This window comes from Aethalodelphis obliquidens, unplaced genomic scaffold, assembly GCF_003676395.1.
Source record: "Aethalodelphis obliquidens isolate GAN/ISIS:26980383/991018 unplaced genomic scaffold, ASM367639v1 scaffold37, whole genome shotgun sequence".
Lineage (NCBI taxonomy): Eukaryota > Metazoa > Chordata > Mammalia > Artiodactyla > Delphinidae > Aethalodelphis > Aethalodelphis obliquidens.
Genome location: NW_020837981.1, coordinates 8353616 through 8368806, shown reverse-complemented (window position 1 = coordinate 8368806; position 15191 = coordinate 8353616). Strand labels below are relative to the sequence as shown.

General features: G+C 43.1%; 1 protein-coding gene across 5 annotated transcripts in view; it reads right to left on the bottom strand.

Annotated features, from left to right (window-relative positions):
* KCNMA1 (potassium calcium-activated channel subfamily M alpha 1) overlaps positions 1-15191 on the bottom strand; it is a 747896-nt gene that overhangs the window by 100961 nt on the left and 631744 nt on the right. For all 5 annotated transcript variants that reach the window (XM_027129781.1, XM_027129778.1, XM_027129780.1 and 2 more), the window contains one exon: positions 270-363. In XM_027129781.1, coding sequence (XP_026985582.1) covers positions 270-363 — 94 coding nt within the window. The remainder of the gene's footprint in view (positions 1-269; positions 364-15191) is intronic.

Sequence of the window (15191 nt, the reverse complement as noted above, 5' to 3'; positions counted from 1 at the left end):
TAAAGCCTATGTATTTTTCAAACAGCTTTTCAAACTGTTTTTCATGACAGAATTTTTTCAGCTCTATCATTAACTGCTGACAAGCTGACAGAATAAATACTTCAGCCTTTAAGAAGCCATCTAACGATCGCGTCCCCTCCTCCGCCGCGAGCCTGCCGGGGAGGGGAGCCTCTGGGCCTGGCAGGGTGGGGAGGGGGCAAGGACAGGAGAAGGAGCGAGAGGGGGACCCACCGGTGGACCCACCGCGTGGCCCGGGCCCCTATCCTTACCTCATCAGCTTGGGCGAGGAGCTGGGTGAGTTCCGCATGCCTCCGTTGCGCTGCTTTTTTTTGGGTGACAGTGTTGACGGCTGCTCATCTTCAACTGGAAATACAGGCAGCTCATGAGATTATGAACAGCTTGAGGGCAGACTGTGCAATACAGGCAAGATATCAAAGGACACACACTCACGGCTCAGTCACTCACTAGGAATTCATGGCCATCTCTTAGGACCCAATGACAAAGACCAATGCGTTAGTCAAAGAGGCCGGCTTAGAAAAGGTGAGCGCATCACCTCTTGACACTCCAGCGTTTGAACATGCAATTTAAACAGACTAAAACAGCGTGAAAACACCCTGCCATTAGAGAGAAAAGAAATTATAATCTATCTGTACACCAATACATGTCTGTGTGTGTGTATATATATATATGTATATGTATATATATATATAGGAACACTGCATCATTCTGCTTAGAACTTCTTTTTGGTTACTTTGTTTTGCTGGGTAACCAAATAGGTTTTCTTGTAACCAAAATCAGAAGCAGCAGCATAAGAGCTGCCAGCTGGCTGCTTCTGCAAATGGACCAATGTAACCAGGTCCTAATTCCTACATGCCAGAGGAAAGAGCCTTGGGAAGGGGGCAGGGATTTGAGGCCTTAACAGCCAATGTTTCAGTCCGTCAGGACTGGGAACATTGGTATGTTCTGGTTCAAGAACCCCAGCCCAACTCAGCTCTCGTCCCTCCACCTCCCAAGAGGGAGGGCCTGTGTGCATGGGATCCTTTCTTAACTCATTAAGATGGGAGGAAGGGGCTGCAAGGTTGCAGAACCAGGCCGGAGAAGAGCGCCCAAACGAAGGAGGAGGTTGCCACTGAATGCTACCTCGGAGGAGGGGCAGGGAAGGCGGGCAGCAGAGGGGACTGGAAACCACAGGCTGTTTTCCAAATGTCTCAACCACAGAGATCACTAAGCGATCCAAAGTTCTGCTCACAAACAACACAGCACACTCTACTGCTTTCGCCCAAAGACACCCACTAACAAGCTTTGGAGGTGTATTAGCCTGTACCACGTTTCTTTTTAAGAGAGCTGCTTGATAATTAGCAGATTGCGCATCCAGCCCGTCACCCAAGGGCACCGGCAGCAAAATCCTAGTCTGCCTCTCCCCACGCCCCACAACACAGGCTAAAGCTGTAATGTCAAGAAGGAAAAATAGGATCCTCGGACTCTGATTGTTGACTGCAACACAGACTGGGAGAAGCACCCCTGAAACTCGAAATAACACGCAGTTACCTTAAAGCTAAGAAAAGAAATATTAGCAGCGACAACATCAAAAGAAGCTTGATATACGTTAAAGGTGTACAAGGCTTAGGTGGGGGGAGGAAATGCCATCTCAGCTACTTGATATTATCCAGGAAGACCCATATCAGAACACGCATGATATGGTACTTCCCGGAAAACCCTAAATAACATTTAGTGTGTTACGATACATGGTCCCAAAGAGATAATAATAATCCAACTACCCTCCAAACCTGTTTCAAGGTATCACTCTTGGTACACTCCTTTATTCTACTGTCAGTCTGGGGTTGTCTAACTTCTGGCTGACACAGGGAAAGGAAACAAGAATGTGGCTGGAGATGAGAGCATGACCAGAAGAAATGAAGGCAAAAAGGCACCTGCAAACGCCCACAGCCCTTACTCGCTACCACCTGCTCCCCGGCCCCCACCCCCCACCCCCGTCCTGCCCCCCAGAGGGCCAGGCTCAGGCTGCAACCATATCCGTCACTTAGGGCTCCCGGCAGGAACTATGTGGCCGGGAGGATATCGCATCTTATCAGAAACGAGTATCCACAGCAAATCACACAGAGACTAAATAGCACTTAAAAGATTAAAGGAAATAAATACAAGCCACATAAATGGTATTGAAAAAAATCACTTAGAGGTGATATGCATCTCTCAGCAAGCAAACAGGCACTCTGAGCTTGACCTGCATTCATCTTCCTTTCATAGGATAGGGGGCCAGGCATCCCAGGCAATAATGGGGTAGAAAGGCAGTGAGACTGAGAGAGAGAGAGAGAGAGAGAGAGAGAGAGAGAGAGAGAGAGAGAGTGTGTGTGTGTGTGTGTAAGTGTACTTTTGCACTGTCCCCACCTTAGGATGGGGTAGAAGTCTTGCATTGACTACCCCCATAATACAAGGTCATCTTTTAATATGGACCACTTGCAATGGTTGCACTGTGTTCAGGATGACCTAGATTCGTTGAGTAGCATGATGTACTAAATAACACGTGTGCATGTGAATTGATCTAGTAGGAGGTGGAAATTCTTTTCTTCTCTATCACACAAGCCTTCTTGTGCGATATCCAGAAAGGTCTTTTAGCTAACCTAGTCTATGTGGCTAGCTTTATTCAAGGCCACCAGACGTTGCCACGGTTTTGTCTAATTATACAATGAGTCTACAGTCATTAAGAAGTCACACTCACTGGCATTTCTGCTAGATTCTTTTTCCTACCTTTTCTTTTCCCATTTGCACTGGGCCAACAATATATAACCCTCTCTGGTTAAGTGCCCATTAACCTTGCACCTTGTCACTGTCTGTTTACCTGCAGTGATCTTCAGATGGAAGACTTGCAAGTTAATACCTGTTCACCAGCTCCAGGGAAACACCTTGTTCTGGTGCTTAAAGTCAGGTCTCCTTCTATGCAAGGAAACGATTTATTTTCATCGCAACTCAGAAAGATCATCCAGCATAATCATACTGCATTTAAACTGGGATTTGTTCTCTTAAATGAAACGCATGTTCAAAGGTTTCCTCCTGCACTCATGGCCTGGAAATGCAGGTCTTCTCCCTGAAGAGATGGGGGGAAATGTCTCCAGCTTAAATATATGAACGTTGTGTAATGGAGACCATTACATGCGGCTTAGATCCCCCAAGAGGAGCAGTGATAACTTCTGTCTCCTGAGTAGGATATAAACCATATTTAATTATTATCCTTTTATATGGATTCTATCAATTTCTGCATATTTAAAGAAAGTAGATTGAGGAAAACTTTTAGTTAAGCTATAAAATATAATTTTCATTTCGTGGCTTCTGTGACTACATGAGAGGAACAAAAATGGAATTAAAAGGGAGACTTAAATTTACTTTCACGAAAGACAAGTACTGAAGGAATGGGCCGCTACCTCATGCCAATGCACATTTCCAGGCTCATAGTTAGCCTGGTTTCTGGCTAATTACACTACACCCCTGTCTCCAGCGTGTCCACTAGAGTCGTCCTGCTGTGGTAGCCGTAGGAAGATTAGATCTTTTAAAGGAACCTGACTCACCAGCTTCTTTAAAACACAAACAAGTTCAGGAATCCAATGTGGAATTTTTATAGGAGCTGAACTCCATCCAATCTCAGAATACTAATAAAATTCAAGGGCTTGTTTTTGCACATCCCTAAGTATAACACTTAATGTGCTGTTGTAACTTCCCAGTGCTCGCTTGTCTAATAGGCACCGAATCTAACAGTTTTACAGTTTGGGAAGACTCAGTGCTAGAAAAATGTCAGGCAAGTCTAATGAGCTTTCAGATCCCCTGGTTCGCGCTGGAGTTTAATTTCAAGTTACAATGATGTCTTAACATGTTTGCTTATACTTGCCTAAAGAGGATTCATTATTTCAATGACATAACCTCCAGACGATGTTCTGGGAATTGATTTAAGATGTGGTGGTAATTCCAACAGCCTAATGCAGAGTTGAACATCTGTAACAACATTCTACTCAACTTTTCATCAGCATTCTGTTTTTAAGCAAAAGCAAGGCAACATCTTCTAGAAACACTGACCAGAACTCCTGGGCTCACTTCAAGATGATCATATACTTTACTGGATTTTTTTAAAAAGAGAAATCCCTCTCTTGATTGGCCTAGCTAGCTTGCAAACACTGTGTCAAGGTTCACCCATGCCTCTTTGTGGGTACTTCGAGTAAAACGGGGCAACAATTCCAACTTTCCTAAGCAGTCCAGTGCTAACCCATGATGGACCCAATGCTCAGCTCCAGCCTGGGGGCACATTCCTCTTTCCCCGTTTCCTCAACAGGGTTTAGGGGGATGATGCCCTTTGAGACTTAAAGATGAGTTTGCTGGCTGCAGTTAAAAAATAGTTCAAAGCGAATAAACTAACTCGGAAACGTAATAAAAGGCAAACAAGCCACAAACATGAGCCAACTGGCTATATCTCCGTTACGTTATTAATCACCACATCTGGAGAAGCCCACATCTGTACACACTTAGCAGATCGTTAGTAACGTCATATTCACACTGGAATCACTCAGAGTAAGAGGCATGCAAAGTGGCTTGAACGCAAATGCGTCTAGCTAACAGGGCTTCCGACTGAAGTCTCGTGCAAGCTGCTAGTTTGGGGTTAGGGTAGTTTTAATGATTATTTATCGTTTTCTATGGGTTTTCTCTTCGGTATTTTGCTGCCCAACAAGCTAAACGCATGCTGAAATCCACAGTAGTACATCTTTCTTCTCCCACTGAGCTCAGCATGTTAAAGTAGAACATGGAGGGGTGCAGTTATTAAAAATTGGGATGGATTCCAAGACTCCTTCACCTGGCTCGGTCACAAGCCGAGAATTGTGAGTTGTGTTCTTGAACTCAAATGGGTCTTTGGGATAGCGTGATCTAGCTCCAACCTTGACTGCCAAACAATAACAAGAAAAGGAAACCGAAATTAATCCTTGGTGAAATTTGTCATTAGAAAAGTTCCAAACCCGTTTTAACATTGACTAGAACGATAGTCTTAAATTAAAATGGAAGTTTCCTCCCCCACAGCTGAATTGCAGGGTTTTTCTTTTCTTTTCCCCCCATGACTTCTTGAAATTCTTTTTGCTGTGCTATGTCATCGACATCAGATGGGATAATACGTCACAGACAATCCTGTGCGTGTTATCATTTCCTCAAACATTCAGAGTTCCCTTCTCCCCTACGACAGACACAGAAAACTCAGTTTTGCAGGAATACCAGACCCCTTATTCACCTGAAACGTGCTAAAAATGCATCCTACTGAATAATCATTATAGTCCAACTCATCAACCCTCGATGTGAAACTCTCGCTTTCATCTCAAACCGCCGGCTTGGTCAGCCCCCTTGGCTGTGATGTCACCCGCCTAACTTGCATTAACTGCCGGGGGTTTGCCACTCCTAGGAAAGGGAGACGTGTAGCATCTCCTTGTATCACGAGTGACGTCAGTGAAACCTGGGCGTGTGTTTGCAGCCTCGCAGGATGTGCATGTTGTCTTACTGAAAATGGCAACTTATGAAATCGTTGGACTAGAGATTGAACAGTGTGCTTCCTGCTTCCTGTGGGTTTATCAAACTTCTCATCCCCCCAAGAAAAATCATGTAAGTCACAGTAGTACAGTCATTTTGCAATGAAGTAATTCACAATGGACAAAACTTCCAAGCTGAGCCAACCTCTCTCTAGTACAACTGCTTAAGACCTTCACCAGGAAATCTGGGCTAGTTAACTCCGAGGTCTTACAATGTGGCCAGGAAAGAGCGATGCCCGGGTTGCAGCACAGAATGGCACCCTTTTTACAGAGGGATGTTTCCTGTCTTACAATCATAGACTACCAGAATCCTGGCTGTCTGTCACTCAAACCAGACCGGTGGTGGTGAGAGGGTATGAATATTTCCATGAGCAATGAAGGCCAAACAACAATAACAAGAATAACAAATGCCAGATAAATAACCCATAATGTGAGTTCGGTCCTATAACTGCTGTAAAGGAGCACTTGACTCTTGTTTTAGCACGAATCTCCCAGTGGGGAAAGCCATGGGCCCATCAGTGAGGTTGTGCAGCTAAGATAAGGGTAAGACAGGCATCGCAGCCAAGTTCTACGCCTACAGGGTCAGTGGGCAGCTGGAGATCAGAACACGGGGAAGTTAAAGTGGGTGTATCCCCTGAATTAGAGTTTCAGGTTCTGACAACCTTGGGACAACATATATCACCAAGAAGTCTGGTGAAGCCTTTGAGGTATTATTGATAAAATCAATCCAAAAAAAAAAAAGCTAACTTGTTTTGAAAGATCATGGTGAATATTAATACACAGATAATTAAAAAATGAAGGATGCTCCCTATCAAAAGCAATGCCAACAATAATAATGTCACCAATACAATATATATAACTCTCTATAATGGAGCCATCACTTTACCATATATACTTTATCAGGCAGGGTAATTTCACAACTTCTAGCCGAGAAACAGCAAATGCATTTATTTGGAAAACCTAGAGGACATAGGCAGGAAACAACAACGACCTGTTATTATGTAAAATGAGGATGGAAAGAATCTCCAACCCGCCTGAGCCCAGGCACGGAGCAGCACAGGCACTGTAGGCTGAGGGGGCAGGGAAGGGGAGGCTTGTTGGAGGCTTTTCATTTCTGGCTTTTGTGGAGCTAACAGGAGAATGGAGGGGGGAGACTTTAAGGAACAATAGGTTATGCAGAAGTTAATCACAGGGTATATATTTCTGGCTCTATTCACTGCCTAGGAAACCTGAATTGTGTACGTTTGAGTCCATCAACACAGAGTAATGAGAGAATTCAGCTCCTACATGGGAGAGAGAAGAAATACTCTACAAATATATTAACAGAATCCACATGACCTGGATTGCAATGTTCTCTACAGAAATACCGTGGCCTAACAGATCTTCGAGAATCAAATCTGGTGGATTAGATGTACCTGCTGTACTCACACACCCCATCCCAAACCATAGCCTCACGTTCTATATGTATCGTGGTTAGAGTCGAAATCCCCGGTATCTGGAATCTTAGCTAAAATATCTTTACTAAAAACTTGAGCTGTCATTATAACCTGCCCAGTGCTCTTGCCCTGCCAGTATGTGGTAGAAAAGTCCTTTTGAAGATCTGGTTGCCTTTGGTTCTTTTCTTTCTTCTTTTCTTAGAATAGACTGTCTCCATCACCTCGAGGGCAAAGAAGAGTCTCAAGTAAAGATCACTCACTATTAGCTTCTCAGAGATGAGACACAGAAAAGAACAAGGGAAATCTAAAAGCGAATACACAATGGAAATGAGAAATGCAAGAATTTCTTTGAATTATCGCTATGGAGTTTGGAGATTGGGAAGGTAGTAGAAGAACACTTTTACTTTGAATCAAACAGAAAAAAACTGTACAAGAGTTCAACCCAAACAGCCTCTTCTCAACTTTCCTTTCCTTCTCTCCGTCTGCCCTACTCCCAACACCAAAAAGATGGTACAGACTTTGAGGCCAAAAAGCATACCTGACTCCTTCTCGTAGCCCTGACACATGCAGTACATGTTTGTAGGGCTGAGTCGCAGAATAGGGATGAAATCTGCCAAGTTCCTGGCACCAACAGCTGCCTTCTTTCTTTTTATATTTCTCAAGTTCCGGGATCAGCAAACTATACTCTGGAACGTATCTCTGTAAAGCTTATGAGCTAAGAATAGTTTTTACATTTTTAAATGGTTAGGGGGAAAAAATCTAAGATGAATAATATTTCGTAACACATTGAAATGATATGAAATTCAAATTGCAGTGGCTCGAAAGAAAGTTCCTCATAACGTGGCCACAGTCATTTGTTTACCTGGCATCTGTGGCTGCTTCCACTCTACAACAGAGTCGAATAACTGCGATTGCGACTGTGAAGCCCACCAAGTGTAACATATTCACTAGCTGGTCCTCGACAGCCAAGGCCTGCTGATGTATGTATCAGCAAACCTTGGCTACCTCACGTATCTTCTCACGTTGTCCTAGCTTTCCAGTTTTCAAAAAGGACAATGCTCTCCCCAGTCTGCCGAGACAGCCAGACAATAAGAGCAACACACACGGAACTCCCTTCAAGTGCACAGCTGTGGGGAATTCGAGAGGGATGGAGGTAGTTCAGAGACTTGAACGTCCTTCCCACCCAACCTGCTATTTATCCTGCAGAACCCCTTGTACTGGGGGAGACCAGTCAGGTGAGTTTCCCGTTTTCCAATGCAAGCTAAGTTAGATTCATCCACTGTGCACTTCGATAATGAAGGCAAACCACATCCACCATGGGCAATTCCTTGGAGCTGTCAGTGTGTGTACTCCAAGTCCACCCAGCAAGAGCCCATCCAAGACAAAAGATGAAACATTAGACTAGATCTGCTGAAAATATACAGTGTCAACCTTTCCCCAGTTAGCTCAGAGCGATATATAGATGATTATTTCAACCGTCAGCTGCCGCATAGATTTAAAACCCTGTACGATAACTCCTGGATTCATCTGCCCCTTGTCAAACTTGCACAGCTTTACTTGGAGGATACATGGTGTGGCAGTTTCACTGTGAATCCAGAATGATCCAGACGGCTGCTGTCTTTTTGTTAACAGGAAGCCAAACTGATGAGTTTGTAATGCATTTCTTATCAAAGGTAGTTTCAGAAAAGAAAATGTGCCCCATCAGTTTGGCTAGAATTTCACATAGACTAGATTATGGGCTTAATCAGAACATCTCTGAGATTTTCTTGAGGAAATAGATACTTCTGCATCCATCCCATGGAAATCACTTTATGCCAATGAATGATGTATTTATGAATTTATAATTATCCTTGATTTTTCCCCTTCCCGCAGTATACTTAATAAAAATCATCAGCTAGAGCCTACAAAGCAATGGTTCTTAATAGATACAAGCATGCTAATATATTTTTTAAAGTTAATGCTGATCTTTTTGAGCTATGAGTCTAAAATGATCATTGTGAATAAAGGGACTGTAATTTTCAACTCATATGTTTAACAAAGACAAAATGGACTGTAATGGAATTTATGGAGCCTGTACAGGAACTCTCTAATATAGTTTATTATCAAATAGATTTGGATTTACTGTAGGACAAATTGGGTCCCTCTGAAACGTATCAAGGGAAAATGCCTGTAAGGTAGCGAACACTGTACGCATCAAGTGCTCACATAGATGGCAGAGGTGCCATTTGTTATTCTAACCCCTACTGACTTGTGAAATGCCGTGCTTAAATGCCAGCATTAAAATCGCTATTTATCCTGTCTTTATTTTAAATTCTGACATTATATGCATCACGGATATTTTTTGCATTTTGATTTTTTAAAAAAACGCCTGCATTGAACTATTATTTTTCTTGGTGACTGAGGTTTCTGGTGCCCCTTAAAGCAAGTGCCTCGTTCTTCCCACCCTGGGCCCAGCCCTGCCCTGCCCGTCCCTCAAGGGCGTTCTAGGTGCTGGTCCTGCCACCCTGCCTGTCATTACAGAGAAGTTACCGTAGTTTGTCTCTGCATGTGTGTCTATAGGCTCCCTTGTTCCAAACTGGACGAGGCAAATATAAAACATGAATTATTCTTTTGATCACTTCATGCTGTGTGCATGAGATTTTTCAGGAAAATCCCTGCAAGAAAGGCTTCCTGGTGGATTTACAAATTGTCAGACAGCCGAAGGAGTGGAGAAAAGATCATGCTGCCTCAGGAATCTGAGATTTGCCACCAGCCCAGGGTGAGAAACAGAAGAGAGAGAAAGGGTCAGGTCTCTCCCGGACTTAATTTCACAGCTCGCATCAAATTCTCCTGCTGAACACAATTTTGATTTACATTTCCACTTTGGGGTAAAAGTTTTTATTTGCTTATATGTGTTGACTGAATTGTTACCTTCCTTCTCTTTTTGTTTTTCCTCCCCCTAAACAGCTTCAAATAAACATGACTGGCAGAAAATGTCCATCATATTTTCATTTCCATTTTCACTTTGCTGTTTACATTTTTAGAATTAATGCTTGCCCCAATGATTCTATTTGAAGATCAGCCTAGAATCTAATTGTGTGGATGTGAAATTGTTTTCTAAACCATAAGACACTATACCGATAAGGACCATTATTACTATTAATATCATTATTATTATCGGCTCATCCACAAACACCCTGTCTGCCATTGAGCCAGTTTTGTGAAGAACCCCCTAGCACTCTACTATGTATTCCAGATGGTTGCACTGATACTTTCTCTGAAACTCAGATAAAGGTAAAATGCATGGGTTTTTAGTGCAACCCAGGTGCACTGCATGGCCCGATGAAGAATGTCCTGTCAGAACACTTTAGAAATACTGTATGCTTTTAACCTTGAGAGGTAAGGACCCGTCTGGATTATGATTTTACACTAAACACAGCATTTAGTATATTTCTTAAGGGCACAGTCACCTTCTAAAGATGTTCTCAAACTATAAAATCATTACCTGTATTCTACTATAATTTATCTTCGGACACAGTCTCTGCAACATTTAAAAATGCTAGTGCACGGTGGGCCCTTGCTGGTCAACACAGTTAGAGAACATGGTATGGAATGCAGAAGCAGGGCTGGACAAGGTTTAGGGGTGAGCAGACCTCACCCTCTTTGGGTTCAAGGCTCTACTAATATGCAGGCCCAGAAGCACCCAGGTCTGCTGACGTCGAATCCAGATCACTTGCTGTGAGAATTCTGCCCGTGAGGACAGCATGAAGATATGGGCTTCTAGAGTCAGGGCAACTGTCCAAGTCCTAGCTCCAACCCTCATTAGAGCTCTGATCTCAGACAAGTTACTCAACACCGTAATGTCACAAGATCCCTGCTGGACAGATGAGGACACCAAGATTTGGAGATGCTGTGGGATAAATGAGATAACCAGTGGCCACACGCTGTCAGCCTGAGGACAAATACTGTCTTGATGTGCTCTGCTCGACACCACCCTGCCACTGCTCCATCGGATCTTATATGCAGGACAATCTTTGAGTCTCAAGATTATCCACAAAAATCTGGGTTTCTCACTCCTGTCTTAAAATCTTGCAGAAGACTAGTCTCGCATTCCAGGGAGGGAACTGTCTCAGGGGACATGAGCTCACCAGCTGCTCAAATATCCCCAGGCTGCCTCCTGGACCCCCCAGTCATACGGCAGGTACCCCATGGTAGCATCTCTGGCTCTGACTCCAATGGCACTCAAGTTTGCTACCCCTGAGATAAGGATTGTAAGGCTGGAAGATCCCTCTACATACGTCCACTCATACTGAGCTGCAGTGAGGGTAGCGGTTAAGCAAACCCAGGCCTTGAAACCTGTGGGCTGTTAGGTCTGAACATGGGTATTTGGTAAATTGCCTAAGTTCATTTTTCTCACCTATAAGATGGGAATAATCAGAGTACTTTCCCCAGAGGGTTGTTGTGAGGATAGAGTGAAAAAAGTGAAAAAAAGAGAATAGATTGAAAAGTGCTTAGAAGACTTCCTGGCAGGCTCTTGATAAAAGTTACCCATCATTATCTTGGCTTTGAGAAAACAAAGCAATTAGAGCTCTCTGTCATTGGATCCTTCTCCACAGTGCCAACCTGCTTTCTTTTGACTTTGTTCTACTCAAACGGGTGCACAATCTCTCCTCTGCCCCAAGCAGGTGACCCAGTATCCAGGCGCTAGAATGGGGTGAGATTCACCACCCCCATCCCCGTTCTCTGCATCCTGTTCGATGGTCACCTTTGTCCCATATTGCATATGGTCCCAAGGAACTGCTCGGGTCAAAATAATTAGGCTATGCCAAGTGTCATAAAAACAAGAAAAGCCAGAAAATGTTTAAATGGGCCTCAAATGAAGAAGGCTGGGACCGTTCAGAGCAATAACAAATGAAAGTCAGACGGAAATGTGGAGAAACCCCACTGTTTCCTCTAAATTACAGGAAATTCATGCTGCCTGCTTGTGAGGAGCATTTTCCCTTCAGTTTCTGGTGGGAGGTCATAGGGTTGGGGCACATACTTGGGAGGTGATGGGAGGGGCAGGGGGATGATGGGATAGAGGGGTAGTAACTCCTCTATTCCTTCCCACCAGATCTTCCTTTTTCCTCCCTACTCTATCCACCCATCAAGAGACAGGTTAGCCTGCTTCCTCCGGGAAGCCTTCCCAGATGACTATAACAAGGTGGAATCCTCCTTTCTTTAAAGTGCCTTGGCACTTCTCATCTCACACCCCTCTGACATCTCATTTTTTTTGCATTATAATTTGTGTTCCATTTCCACGCGTCCTCCCCAACTAGACTTATAAGTTCCTTTACGTGGTCTCTCCACTTCTGAATCTCTCAAGAGTGCTGAGCCCTTAGTAAAGTTCCTAAGAAATAGTTCCTAGCTGCCAGAGGTGGCGTTGCAGAGGGAAAAAGCACAGCCTAGTTGTGAGGAGCTCTAGGGTCTAGTCCCGGCTTAGATCAAATGTGTGGCCTTGGCAGGACTCTTCCCATTCTGGAGGATTGGCATTAATTAAGCATAGGAGTTTTTCAGCTCTGCTCTGTAATGGTTCTGGGCTTAATGCTCCCTTCTGTTACTTGACAGATATCATAGGAACCAGCCACGGACTGAAGGCCTCATAACCCTACAGTCACAAATAATTACCCAGAACTTCCTACCACACTTAACCCCAAAGCACTACCGAATAGCAAAAGCAGGATTCCTGGTCCAAGGAAAGTGTGGTCCAGCTCAGTGGTTCTCAACTCTGCCTTTCTATAAAATGGACTGGAGAATTCTACAGAACACCAGACCAATTCAACACAAATCCTGAGGGGCTAGGGGCTGGGCATTGCTTTTTCCTTTTTTTTTCAAAAATCTTTTTAAAGATGCACAATAAAACAGAACCACAAGTCTAGCTGGAGAAAAGAGACAACTGCATTAAAGATGCGTGTATATCTATATAAAATTCACAAGTTATATGAAATAACAGTATGAAAAGTGTTGCATGATAATGTCAGGTGAGGGCTAAATGAAATGTTGTACATAATAAGTGCTAGTAGGCCTGGGTGGTTAGGGAAAATAAGACTGGAAACAAGAGTTGGATGGAGAGAGATGTCAGCCTTATTCACCTGCGTATCCCCAGAACCAAACATAGGGCCTGGTGTGCTGGGGCCCTTCAGCCATGATGCTGAAAAAAACTAGGGGGGTGGGCAGCAAAGGGTGGGAAGGGCATGCTAGGAGGAGGGGGCAGCTGGAGCAAAGGCAAGGAGGTGGGGAGGCACTAAGCTCAGGAACTATAAGGAAAGCAGTTTGGCTGGAGCAGGAAGGCTTATTTGAGGGCACAGTTGGGGGATATAGGGGACAGATATTATAAAGCTTTGAATTCCAGATGGCAGAATTTGGATAATTCTTGGTAATAATCTGAATCCTCTGAAAGTTATTTTTCCTTCGATTTCAGTACTCAGATTCAGAGAGGAGAGTGGGTGGCTTGCATCTTGGAAAAGTCTATCAGAAATCCCCCTAACTCAGCCCACTTCCTTTCCAGCCACTTCAGTTATAAGGGTCCAAGATAAGATGCACACATATGTGCATGGTCCTAATAAGCAGGAGGATGCTGGCAAGGGTCCAGTTCCATTGGAGGTCTCGATTCTATTCTAGAGAGTATATTTGGCAGGAAAATAAAGTTATTTAATGCCTGGGAAAGGGGTCTGTGAAACTCACAAGGCTGCTTCTTCATGGCCCAGCCAGGTAAATCCAACCTTTACCCTGGGATGATTATTTCCTGCCTTCAACTACTCACGTTGATCTCATTCCCTATAAAGAGAACTGGAAGGGAAGCTGTCAGCCTTTGGCTTTAACAACAAAACTGATTGCAGTCAATACTTCAAAAAACATTTTCAACAAAACCAGTGCTTCCAAGTGGATTCACCGAGAAGGAACGTTCCCCCCCTCCAATCCTCTACTCCCTGATTTCACCTAACCAATAACACTTCAGGATTTTCTCTGTGAAAAGCATATAAATGAATAAAATAAGAACGTACATGATGTCACCTGGATCCTTAACCTACACCCCTTAGCCCAGTAATGCCTAGAAAAAGTTTTAAAGAAAAACTCAAAAGAGAAAATTCCTATTGGATACCCAAAATCAATGGTTTGGAACTTTTAACTTACAAAAAGAGTAAAATATTTGCATCCAAATTTCTTTATAGGTAGCATTTAACAATTAAGAAAGTAAACAAATATAGGAGTCATCCTAGAATGTATTTTAATTCTCCCCTTTCATAACCTCAGTAAATCCACTGTCTCCTAAACAGGCCATGTTTATAACCAAACACCCTGTATAAAAGCAGTACTGTAGGTTAAAGGAAAAAAAAAAACCAACTTAGTAAAAAGATGTAGTTGTGTCTTTAAAGAAATTTAAAAGACTGAAGAATAACCTGTGTGTGGATGAAAAAATAAATAAATAAAAGTAAGTTCTGCTTGCATATTTGCTCTTTTTCACTCATTGTTGCCCAAATTGACAAGCTGATCAGTCTTTGTGTGGACAACCTTATCGAAAAAGGAAAAAACAAAACAAAACCAAAAACCTCTGATCCTGTTTGTCAGAAATTTAGTTCTGGCCTAAGGAGAAAAGCAACCTTCTTTGGTTAACTTGGATTCTAAAGTAATTCTTGATGAAAGAGCATTACATTAAAATTATTTTTATATAGCACACTAATCCAGTACCAAAGCACCCTTTATAAAAATGTCCCTCCTTATACTGGTATGGAACGAAGCCTAGGGAATTAATTTGTATAAATAAACAGTAGTTAAAAATGCGACTTGCCACATAACAATGATCAGATGGCAGAGGTACTCCAGTCTTAGGGGTGAGAATCTGGTATTGTGTAGTTACCTTTTTAAAACAGTAACATTTATTTAACTAGGACTTGTTCCAAATGAGCATTAAATCAAGCAAGTTGAATTTAAGGAAATCTTAGCAATTAAAAGGTGTTGTCTTATTGGAGAACTATCTCCTCAACAAACAAACAAATGAACATGGTTTTAGACATTCATTGTAGAGAACTAAAGGAGAGAGAGTCTGCAAAAGAAAAAGCAGAGAGTAGAGGTGGGGGGTAGGACCTAGAGTAATCCAGGTAGACGGTTTCATTTATAGAAGAGCAGCGCCACCTGCTGGTAGATTCGCATTTCGAGGCCCTCTGCA